We start from the raw sequence: 12,602 nt of genomic DNA, 5'->3' as shown, positions 1-12,602 counted from the left end.
GCAGCAGACAGGTCGTTAAAAAACTGGGCAGAGGAGGCGTGTGACAGCTTCTTCCTGGTCATGTGCGGACCAGCCAATCAGAGGCCGGATCAGACTTGTAGCCAGCGATGTTGCCAGGTTATTCTAAAACCTCCTTTTACAGTTTTGATTTTATTTTGAGTTTATACAGAACATAAATGTCCAGGTACAACACTTTTAAGATACTTTTATTGAGTTCAACATATTCGTATGATACCATCAATTATTTTGTAAACTGTTTGCCTTATTTGAGGTGTTCTGGAGATGTTTCATCTACTGCTGATTTCTGACAAATGGCGCGTTGTTTTCGCTAGTCAAGAAACAGGAAGAGATTGGAAGGATCTTGTCATGGGACCAACAAACAAGCATACAGTAGTGTAGTCACTCTGGTGTAGTGGTCAAAGTAAAAAGAATAAGAAAGAATTGATTTCATGAATTAATATCGTCGAGCTGAGAGGTTTCAAACAACTTTCATAGACAATCGGTATGAGCAGCAAAGGAGAAGTCAGCTTTGATCCGAAAGGTATGGAGCTCACTATAGTAGCAAAAGTCCATTCAGAATCTAGCCGTTTAATGTTGTCGTGCTTAACCGTAATGACACACAACTGCTGGAACACAATTAAACACATTTTACTAAATATCAAGATTAACTCTTCAACTCGGCATAGATGCCTTGCACCATAGTGCACTTATTTGAGTAAAAACTCAACTTTTAGAATTATTTAGCATGTTTCCACAAGCTTCCTCCATCAAAACACGGCGGTAGCGAGCAAGCAGTGTGAACCAATACTAAAAGTTGCAATTTTGTTAAAATAAAGTGCTGCTTGGTGGATTATCTCGGATTATCTAGCTACGTGTCGAATATACCAGAAAACCATAATGATAAATATGTCACATGTCATGCTCCACCAGATATCTCTCCGACAAGCAAGGCACTGAGGCAGCAATAAACTACCGGATTTTTGAATGGAGTTCAACGTACATTTCTCTCCATTCGTGTGTGTGTGTGTGTGTGTGTGTGTGTGTGTGTGTGTGTGTGTGTGTGTGTGTGTGTGTGTGTGTGTGTGTGTGTGTGTGTGTGTGTGTGTGTGTGTGTGTGTGTGTGTGTGTGTGTGTGTGTGTGTGTGTGTGTGTGTGTGTGTGTGTGTGTAAAATCAAATACCACAATATGTTTGACAAAATACCTCAATATCGATATTGGACAATAGTGGTGCTTTCTCAAATTATTTACATAATGAGATTTGTTATAAATATTTATCGCTAATGTGGATAATGACTAAGTGGGTAAAGTCAAATCATAGAACAGCTATAGAAAAATCTGGGAAGTTCGGAAAATGACATCAGTTTGCTGTAATGCAGCCTTTTCCTACTTTTGACAACACGTATTGGATGCCATATCACAATATTACAATATCTAAGACGATATCTAGTATCGACATAATATCAATGTACTGCTCAGCCCTGGTGTGTGTATTGGTCACTTCTGGGTGTTGACATCCCCCCTGTCCCGTTGCATGTCTCTTGCCCCCCTCAGAGCACCAGCACCTGCGTTACAACCCCCTGAGGGACAGCTGGGTGTTGGTGTCGGCCCACCGCATGAAGAGGCCCTGGGCAGGACAGGTAGAGAAGCCTCCTGAGGAACACGTCCCCAGACACGACCCCAGGAACCCGCTCTGTCCCGGGAACACGCGAGCTAACGGAGAGGTAAGGATGGAGAGATGGGATGGCTAGTTTTGAGCAAGTGCACGCACATCAAGACCATGGATGGGTATTTTAAGTCATTTCAATATTTGAGTACTCTCATTAACTCATGAACGAGTACTCGAGTACTCATTTATTAATGTAGCCTAATAGCATCCTTTTTGTATAATAATACGGGTGAAAACAGGGGAAACAAGCGGACCCAAAGTTTGGCTACGTTAAGCTATCGTAGGCTATATGAGGGATCAGCCGAGGAGCATTTTGGTAAACAAACTGCGTCACTGGGTGGCAACGGCAATGGAACCCTATGGAGCCCAAGTGGTGCGTGGCGTGAGTGTCTGACTCTAGCCGGCTAGAGTCAGACACCGCCGGCTGTTTACATTTTAAAAACTGCGACAGTTCACACAACTTTAACAAGACATGCATATATTATACATCAAACTCTTGAGCTAATTCTGCTCTCACTCAGAATGTCAAAATATAAGCGATGTGATGTATAGTTTTTGAGATATTAACATTTGTTTGGCACAACTCATACTATTAACTGCCGCGGGGTTCCGCATTTCTGGGTGGCAAGTGACGTCACGCTGATTCGTCCTATAGGCCTGTAAGAATATCTATTACTATGGTAATGATAGAGCAGGGGTAATCTGCTGTGTACATGCTGTGTCTGTCTCATTTGCATCAGGGATTTCCCCCTGTGTGGTTAAAGTGCGAGTACTTGAATGGGAGAAAAACGTTAATCGAGTAGTAACGTTATGAACGAGTACTCCTGCTCATCCTTAATCAAGACCATACAATGTTTAGAGCAACAGCATGGTCCTGCTCACACCAAACATGCTTGGGTGGTTTATTCTAACTCTTCAGTGTTTACTCCTTTAGTTTGGTTTGTGTGTGTGTGTGTGTGTGTGTGTGTGTGTGTGTGTGTGTGTGTGTGTGTGTGTGTGTGTGTGTGTGTGTGTGTGTGTGTGTGTGTGTGTGTGTGTGTGTGTAGAGTAACTCTTATTAAATTATGATGGTGAGTAATATTCAAGTACTTGCAAAAAAATAATCAAATGTAAGAAGGTCCGAACACCAAAGCGAAAATGCGGGTAGGTGTCCATGTCCGGCTGGAAACACACACGGGGAACCAAAGTTTGACTAATGCTAAACAGTTAATTTAGTTAGGCTACAGGCTGTAACAATATCTCTTACTATCTAAGGCACAGTGGCTCAGTGGTTAGTACTGTTGCCTCACAGCAAGAAGGTCCCGGGTTCGAACTCCGGTCCGTCCCAGGTCCTTTCTGTGTGGAGTTTGCATGTTCTCCCCTTGTTCGTGTGGGTTTCCTCTGGGTGCTCTGGTTTCCTCCCACCATCAAAGACATGTATGTTAGGGTTAATACTCCTGTCAGTGCCCCCTGACCAAGGCACTGGCAAAAGAACTGGAGTTGGTCCCCGGGCGCTGCACTGCGGCTGCCCACTGCTCCTAGTTCTAGGAAGGTTCCTAGTAGAGGATGGGTCAAATGCAGAGGATGAATTTCCCCATGGGGATAAATAAAGGATAACTTAACTTTAACTTAACTTAATGCTTTCATATTTATGTCATGTGTTATGTTTAGAAGGCAAAAAGAAAAGTACTCTACATTGAACCGTTGAACAAATTGAATACTGACGTTCAACTTCAAATCGAGTACACATGCCCATGCCTAGGCCTTGGGTAGAGCACCAAATATCCTCACCAAGACGGCTGAAAATGCAAGTCTGACTCCTCTAATAAGTGAACTTCAGTGTGGATCGTTAGCAGTGAGAATGTAATCGGAACCACAAGAAACAACTCCAAAATGCAAGGGTTTATTGCTATGAGACAGATGCTGACATCTGATAGCCAATAATTCTCTGTGTCTCTGTGTCTCTGTCTGTCTCTCTCTCTTCCCCCCCCCACTCTCTCTATCTCTAGGTAAATTTAGAGTATGACAGCACCTTTGTGTTTGACAACGACTTCCCTGCTCTCCAGCCTGATGCTCCAGATCCAGGTAGATTGGCTTCTGATGCTGCGAATCTGCTGACTTTAACCCATTGATACCTGATGCAGCATTTGCGTGTATATCCATCATTTGTGTGTGTATCCCTTTAAGACCGCGAACGGCGTATGGTTTGTGGCCTTAAAGGGATACACACACAAATGCTGCACCAGGTATCAGTGGGTTAACCAGCCAAGTTGAAGTACTGTCACAAAGGTCAAGGGTCATTTTTTTTATGGCTTGGGGAATCTCTGCCAGTAGCATGACGTCATCTCATTTGTTTTAAGAATTGTCTGGACATAAATGTCTTACGCGCTGTCATATGATTATGTTATAAAAGTATTTAAAGAAAAATCTGGAACAAGTTGATTTGCGTTGTAAAATTATTTCATCCAATTGGTAGATTTATTTGTTTTGCTTTTGCTTTCTAATCAGTCAATACTACACAAATGACTTGTAAACATACATATTTTTGCCATATTCTGCAAAAGTATTCTCAAGTGTATCTCTATAGCAAAATGAAGTCACTTGATTTTTTTCCCCCACTACATTTCTACAACTTTCTTTCCAGTTAAGTCTAATCATTTGAGGAGTACATTCCTTACACGCAGTATACACGAATCCTGCGAAGTCGCAGATGTAAACAAGCTGCCATTACTGCGGTGACCTACTGCGGTGGCTCCAGGGGGAAATACATGGCGCGCGCGTTTGAATGCAAGCTGTCCTCGAGTGTAGCCTTATATTTTTACATTTACATTTTTATTCAACGTTACTTTTGACAACGATGCCTAGGAAATCGGAAAGAAGCTGTGCCGTTATCAGCTGCCCCAACAGTAGTGGCAAACTTCAACTTTGGAAGAGAATAGAATGTGAAATAGCGTTACACAAGCCTTTACTAGCGTTAGCTACATGAAGAGTGCCCCTGTCTGAAACCATAACGTTACATAAACATACAAATATAGATTCCCTGGACGTGCAGAGGACCGAGCTGTTCGCCAGAGGTGGATCAAGAATATTAACAGAAAGGACTTTGTTCCAAATAACAACAGCACGGTAGGTTTTCGTGTAACAGTCGTAAATCGCTAACGTTATTTCACCTCATAATGAGTAGCATGCAGCTGCAGCTGCCTAGCCTAAGCTAACAGTGATTATGACATGGGTTATGTCAACATTATGATGGTTGTTGATGGACTGTGAATATCGGACAGGTGCTTTCAGAATGATGTGTTCATCATCTGGTAGATTGTGCAATATTTGGCCAACCCATCCCGAGCTCAGGTCATTTTGACCCTCGATGAGTGACCTGTAGTTGGCATTCTGTTGCTCATCACAAGCCAGGCGATTAATAAAATGCTCTTGAATGTCTATAAAAACACAAATTCGTATTGTTTTAATTTTTACTAATGTAATTGGTGTGCAATGACATGCAACTTGATTGTTTATGCTAGCTAGCTAGTTACAGTAACGTTAACATTAGCATGTTTACACATAGCGTCACTTGAAATGCGGCTCGTTAAGTGGTAATTTTTCCGCTATTTATAATTTGAATAATTACTATCCCCATCCATAATAAGGTCCTACCTTCATCAGTAACTTGGGGCCACTGTCTCACGTCATCAATCCAGCTCATGACGCTCATGATGCTGTGATTCATTTGGCATAGCGTGACTGCAGTCTGCAGCAGCACAGTCTAGCTGCGGGGACCTGCCCCCGCAGTCATGGCGTCCCCACTAATGGCGGCCTACACAAATTGGCCGTAGGATTCGTGTATTAGACAGAATCAAAATTTAAACTTTGAGGTAATTTATTTGGTACTGTAGTCGTACGTGTGCTCAGTTGTTCTGTTGTGCTTTTCAGGCCCAGATGATCATCCACTGTTCCAGTCTAAAGCTGCCAGGGGCGTCTGGTAAGAGAAAAACATCAGATTCTAACAGGAGTATTGTTGTTATATTGTTATTGTGTTGGTTATGATGGCTATGATGTGTTTATGTTTCCCATCAGTGTTGTTACACTGTCTCGGCCTCATACTGGTCTGCCATGTTTGAAACATTTTCATTTATTTGCATTAAAGACATGCATCCAGACACTGGCACCGTGCTGGAGCCAAGATGTCCGCAGCCCAAATGACAGATTCTTTTTAAATGGAAATGTGACAGGCCACCAATACACGTTCAAATGTAGTGAAGTCATAATGGCATATTAAGCTCACTTATGAAAACACTGAGGGGATTAACCCAAAGTGAAATTAAAAAAAGATATATTCCAGAATGCCTCATTATCATGAGCAACGTTCTTTTTAAAAACTATAATTATAATAGATCAACAACTCAGCATTCAGGACCTGATGAATGCAATTACAGCAATCAGTAAAAAGCCAGTCAAATTAAATGCTCACAATCAACTACTGTATTATTTAGGAGGAGCTTATCATTTGCATGCGTGCACTGCGTGCACTGCATGCTAGTTGTGTCAGGGAATCTTGAACTATACATGCAAAGAAATCATTCATTCACAGTTAGATGTTTTACTCCTGTACCACCAACAGATGGGGCTGTTGCCATAACAATGGCCCAGTCATATTTAAATTAAAATAAGGTGGAACTATTTAGATGCTATAGTAATGGTTTTCATTTTTGTTGTTTTAGCTTGTATGCATGAATACCTTTTCTTTTTCTCTTGTAAGCACATTGGGAGCAACGTATACCGGAGTCAAATTCCTTGTATGTCTACATACTTGGCCAATAAAGCTGATTCTGATTCTGATTCTGATTCTGATTCTGATTCTGATTCTGATTCTAATTCTGATTCTGATTCTGAAGTGGGGACTCGAGTCACGGTTTTAATTGCTTGCGACTTGACTTGATGCATGAAGGGAATACTAGAGACTCAACTTGTACTTTGATGAATTTGGAAAAGGTTTCTAAAGTCTTAATTTGAGACCTTGTGTTGGTGTAAAAGACAGATGGAAAGTGATGAGATTTGTTCCAACAGACGACTGAATTTAAATTCTGTTTTCTGAATTTGTATAGAATGATTGAATTCATTGAAGATGAAACGATTCTAGAAATCAAACTCATGATATTGCATTGAAATGTCTTACATTTACCGGTAGTTTTCTTTAAGACATTAAATTGATACTGGACTCTTGATTTGTTCTGACTTGACTTGATCTTGGGCATATATAATTCATTAATACAAGTATTTTATTTTGTTTTGCTCAGAGCATAGACATTGAAGTTATGTTGAATTATTGAGCCTGCACTCGCTACCTGGCGCAGAGCAGAGCCTGACTGTAGAGAGGAGTTTCACTCTGTCTCTGCCTGACTGTCTAGTCGAGGTGGTCTCTCGAGGTACCTGAGTTATAGAGTACAAACACACACACACATGCTGACAATCTTTGATGCCTATACTGCTGACATCTGCGACCTTTGTTCGCTCCCTGAAACCATCTTGTTCAGTTGGACATCAATGTCTTGGCTCATGACGTGAATTTGTGAAATAGTTTTGGAACAAAATGCAATACATGTTCAGGTATCGCTTTGTATTTCCACAGAAACACATCTGAGTTGGTTTCCCATCCTGTGATGTAGTAGTGTTCCTTTTAACGAGATGATGCTGTGAATGTGAGAGACACAAATAAGTGTTTCTTCACTCGTTATCGATGTATGAGTGGGTTTAAAATGGACTAAACTAAATCATGATTTATCAATCAATTATGTTGCACCAGACTTTAAACCTTCTTGACTAAGCAAGATTACATTTAAACCTTCTTTTACACAGTTTAGTTTTGACGTTGAACCTAGATTTACTGTAATCCTGTTGCTCTTAAACTTTACGCTTTGATCAGAGGTTTAACTTTAAAACTCACAGCAGGGGGTTTAACTTTGAAAATGTCAATATTCTTGAGGTGGATGGCAGAAGGTGAGTTTGTTGAAGGGAGAAAAGGCACAGAGTAAAAACAGTTGAATTCAATAGCAACATGTTGGCTTTCATATTCCTCTAGCAGGAGTTGAGTCTCTCCGCTGCTTCACTGCTTCTGATCTGTTCAAGCCTTTGGTCCCTCATCAATTTGTCTAACACACTGTTGTTTCCTGTTTCCTTGCACCAAAATCAAAACAAGAATCTCACGGATCATCGCTTTAACCTTTTATTTACCCAGGTCACTCCCCAAATATATACTCCCCAAATATATATATATATATATATATATATATATATATATATATATATATATATATATATATATATATATATATATATATATATATATATATATATTTAAAGACAAACCTGGGCAAGGCAGTAGCAGAGCACATTTATCACTTATTTATTCCAGACAGAAAAACAAAAAACATTATTCATAATACAAGACCATTTTAAGAATTGAGAGCCAGAGGGAAGATGGGAGAGATCTGTCTTTCTGTCTGTCTGTCTGTCTGTCTGTCTGTCTGTCTGTCTGTCTGTCTGTGTCTGTCTGTCTCTCTGCCTGTCTGTCTGCCTGTCTGTCTGTCTGTCTCTGTCTGCTTTCTATTGTCTACCTTTCATGATACAACATGCAACTCAAAGTGCTTTACATCAATCATCAAAAGAAAACGAAATCCATTTTAAAATGCGGTAATAAATATACCTCATCTTCTCTCTCTTTCTCCCATCTCTATCTCTCTCTCTCTCTCTCTCTCTCTCTCTCAGTAAGGTCATGTGTTTCCATCCGTGGTCCGACGTCACCCTCCCCCTCATGACACGGGACGAGGTTGTAAAGGTGATTGACAAGTGGGCGGAGCTTGTCGAGGAACTGGGCTCCACCTACCCCTGGGTTCAGGTACGGGACACATACTGTTCACATGATCAGGTATACAGAGGTGGTAGAACATATTAACAGAAATGTATGCAGACGACGTCACGTGCACATTGTAAACTGTTTGCATTTTAAGATTCTATTTGCAGATGGAAGTACAGAGATACTTACAGACATTGTGGCAGAAAGCATTGTGTACTTTTGGTAAACTGCTGTAAGTTGTACCTAAGTAGCAAATGGGTGAATTTTTGGTTCATCACATGACCTGATCCTCTGTCTCTGTATGGCTGAATGAGGGTGTATTATGTTAGTGTTATCTATTGGCTGTTATTGCTATTTTCTTCCTCTCATTCTTTGTATGTTTTTGTATTGTGTGTATTGTATTATACATGTGTGCTTGTAGATTAATTATTTGACAATAGCAGGTGTCCTGGTGACGGACACAACACTGCTGATATTAGAGAACGATTAGGAACAACAAGATGTTTGTATCAGTCTATTCATATTTTTTATCTTATTTTTTTTCTTTTTCTTTTTTTGTAGATCTTTGAGAATAAAGGAGCTACGATGGGTTGTTCAAACCCCCACCCTCACTGTCAGGTGATATACACACACACACACACACACACACACACACACACACACACACACCACATATTTGCTAACTCTAATCTTTAGCATAGCATCCTAATTTCTAAATCAACATTTTCAATTGCAAGTACAATCCAAAATGTCCTCAGAGTGGGGTTTTGCACCACTGAAGCTGACATCTTTTTCCTCATCACTGCTGCTTACAAAGCCAAGCACCAAATAGCAAATAGTGTAGCACATACGGTTAGGCACAATGCTGTCTTGTCACATGGGTCCAATTTGCACTTGTTGTTGGCTCTTTGGAATCACTTTGACAGCCAAGTAGAGATGCGTTACTTTCAACTGATTTATTCAGGACAAGTGTCTGTTCTCTTGTCTCCTCTCCTCATCTCCCCCTCTTAACATTAAGATAGAAGCCGTCGATTGGCTCCAGACTGACATCACCAGTGTGACTGTGTTTCTGTTTGCACCTGCTGTGTGTGTGTGTGTGTGTGTGTGTGTGTGTGTGTGTGTGTGTGTGTGTGTGTGTGTGTGTGTGTGTGCGCGCGCACACACACACCTCTCTGGGTGCTCCAGATCTCAGGAGAAAGAGAAAGCGTGGGAGGAAGAATGACAGAGAGAGAAAGAGGTAGACTTAAAAAAGTCATGTGATGGGATCAACATCTATGGGACCGGAAGTTGCTCTCATACGTGATAATGAAGCGGTCAGTCGTGACCCGGTAACACGGCGCTGTCCACTACTCCTGTTCTGTCGAGCTGACTGTCATCTGGCCCGCCGTGCTGCCGCCTGGCGCTACCACAGCAGCTCCGAACAGAAGCTGTGGCGCCCGGAGTGACATTAGGACAGCTTCCTGGAGCCTGTTCACTAGTGTGATCTCCCCCTCGGACACCAGCTGGCTTCCAGGTGGAACCTGCGTCGCAAGGTGCCAACATGAGAGTCTGGCTCCACGGCACAGTCGGCCAGGGGTCAGCGGGCTCTCCACGGCACAGTCGGCCAGGGGTCAGCGGGCTCTCCACGGCACAGTCGGCCAGGGGTCAGCGGGCTCTCCACGGCACAGTCGGCCAGGGGTCAGCGGGCTCTCCACGGCACAGTCGGCCAGGGGTCAGCGGGCTCTCCGAGCCCATTCAAGAGATGCAAATGATGCATCGGGTCCAGACAGAGCCGGGCGCAGGTGTGGATGTCAAGCTTCAGTCCACAGGGAATTACATGTCGATCTGAAGGCAGTTGTTGCCCAACCAGTCTGAGAGCAATTCTCCATGGTGGTCTGTTACTTTCTCCTGCAGTTGTTTTTTACTTGATGATAGGAAGAGCATTTAATCATCTGCAACATTTTCATATAAATAAATGTACCGGTATAACATAGAGGGAATATCCGCACAAAACCTTGCAAAACCGGTGCCTCTCAGAAAAGGGACTGAGTGATCATAGGTTTGACTCTGAGGAAGACCCTACCGCTGTCTCCAAACGTCACGTCTGTTTGCACCACAATCAATTGCTTAAATTGACTGTGTCCTCCAGAATTCATCCTTCATCTCTAAATAAATGTATGTTTTGCCATGAAAGGCCATATATTTTCTGATGTGGGTTAGGCTAGGTTAGGCTAGGCTAGGTTAGGTTAGGCTAGGTTAGGTTAGGCTAGGTCTTTAGAATATCTTCAGACACTGACAAGGTTCATTGAAGCTTGTGGCCTTCACGTCGCTTAGGTCTTTCCTAAAAAAAATCCTCAGAGAAAGATAAGTATTGAAAAGTAATTAGCTGCTTTACTAGCCTGCTATTCTGCGATTCATATGGGTCTGGATACCAGGCTACTGCTTTACAGGTTTTGGAAAAGTTTGAGAATATTGAACAATATTGTTCAGAACAGGTCTGACAACCACACATTTTATATGGTTGTAGACACACTGGTACACCAGATATTGTATTTGTGCAGAATAGATGTCAGTCAGTGTATTCGCTGCAGACTGCCGGTGAAATTAATCTGAAGCCATTGAATGATAAGGCAGTTGATAGTTATCGTATTATCCAGCCATCAGTTGCATTCGTCATATTGTCGTTTGACCAAAATGTGTCAAATCCAAGCGTGGGCTGCAAAAAGTAAATGTGTAGGAATCAAGCAGGAAGGGAGCAGAAGCGGAGTATTCTGAAGTGGACAATATGTGTACAGGGTTTTAATTTACCCCGAACAAACACTAGACTGCAGCGTCTGATTTCGCTGATTATTTCCTCCTCTCTGGTTGAAGTCAGTGAAAATAGCCTGCTGTAGTAGTGCCAGGGAGAACCCTTAGTAAATTGCTGTCTGCTGAGGCTGCAGCTGCAATATGTAAACAAACAGCAGGGGGGAGTATGAGACTTCAAAACTGCACTTTGGTGTCACACCAGGCTGGGAAGCATCATCAGTATATCACCCATATAACACTGATAACAGGAACTCTATACAATCCCCATGGAACATGTATTTAAATGATGATGTACTCGCAGTGTGGAGGTTTTCTTAAACAGATATACCTGTTTATTCGTGGTTATCTGAAATACAGTTTACAGCCTGCAGAAACCTGGGAGATGAATGGAGAACATTGATACTTGTACATTATTAGGGGTCGAAGTACCGAAGGTGCTAGGACCCTATTGTATTTGTAAGGATTATTCATATTTTTCTCCACTAAAAGTACATGCAGCTCATCAACTGTAAAGTCCAGCAACCAAATTTGGCAGGTGAGTTCCTATGGCCACCCACTATTCAGGCAAGGCCATCTTGGTTATTTGGAGCCCGAAGTGACGTTAATTTGGATAAGGAGAGCCACAGCGTGGCCTGCTATTGGTCTGTGATCGGCGAGCTGCACGATCACTGGACAGGCGACCTGTCAATCACGCCCCAAAACGGTCTATTTTACTCGGTTGAGGTCATAAACTCATTAGGAAAGTGTTTACTGGGGCCATAAATCAAGTGAGAAAAACATTTCCCATTCACTTCCATGTACCAGACTTCTTTTTGCAGCTAGTTGAGGGCGGCTACTCAAGAGAATGCAGGTTTAAGTTACGCATTGGCTTCACAAACGGAGCTACAAGCTAGCTCGTTGCATGTGAAGCAACTCACTGTGCTCTTCTTCCTGCTTCCTGTGACATCACAGGTGTGGGCAAGCAACTTCCTGCCCAATGAGCCGGCTCTGTCAGACTGCTGCCAGAGAGACTACTATCAGAAACACAGAGAACCTCTGCTGCTGGAGTACGCCAAGCGAGAGGCTGAGAAGAAGGTACACGGCACGCACACATTTATAAGATTTCATTAGATGAACAGTGAGTGAGTGTTACACTGGTATTAGCACACCTCGCATTATATGTGGAGCAAATATGGAGCAAAAACCCATAAAATCCAGGTATAAGATGGGTAAGACAGGTATACTTGACTCATTTCAGTCATGAGTATTTTCACCCTCGATACCTGAAGCGTAGACAGACCACTTACTCAATTTGCTGTTTAATGTGTTTTAATCTCGTT

General features: G+C 42.2%; 1 protein-coding gene across 1 annotated transcript in view; it reads left to right on the top strand.

Annotated features, from left to right (window-relative positions):
- The first annotated feature begins 402 nt into the window (after positions 1–402).
- Positions 403–12,602, top strand: part of galt (galactose-1-phosphate uridylyltransferase) — a 34,937-nt gene continuing 22,737 nt past the window's right edge. Inside the window, exons 1-7 of the mRNA XM_083641703.1 lie at positions 403–541; positions 1,553–1,722; positions 3,656–3,731; positions 5,577–5,625; positions 8,409–8,538; positions 9,058–9,114; positions 12,235–12,357. Coding sequence (XP_083497829.1) covers positions 505–541; positions 1,553–1,722; positions 3,656–3,731; positions 5,577–5,625; positions 8,409–8,538; positions 9,058–9,114; positions 12,235–12,357 — 642 coding nt within the window. The 5' untranslated portion in view covers positions 403–504. The remainder of the gene's footprint in view (positions 542–1,552; positions 1,723–3,655; positions 3,732–5,576; positions 5,626–8,408; positions 8,539–9,057; positions 9,115–12,234; positions 12,358–12,602) is intronic.

This window comes from Poromitra crassiceps (genome assembly GCF_964638095.1).
Source record: "Poromitra crassiceps genome assembly, chromosome: 8".
NCBI lineage: Eukaryota > Metazoa > Chordata > Actinopteri > Beryciformes > Melamphaidae > Poromitra > Poromitra crassiceps.
Note: the sequence above shows the minus strand (reverse complement) of the source record. Positions and strands in the feature narration are given on the sequence as shown.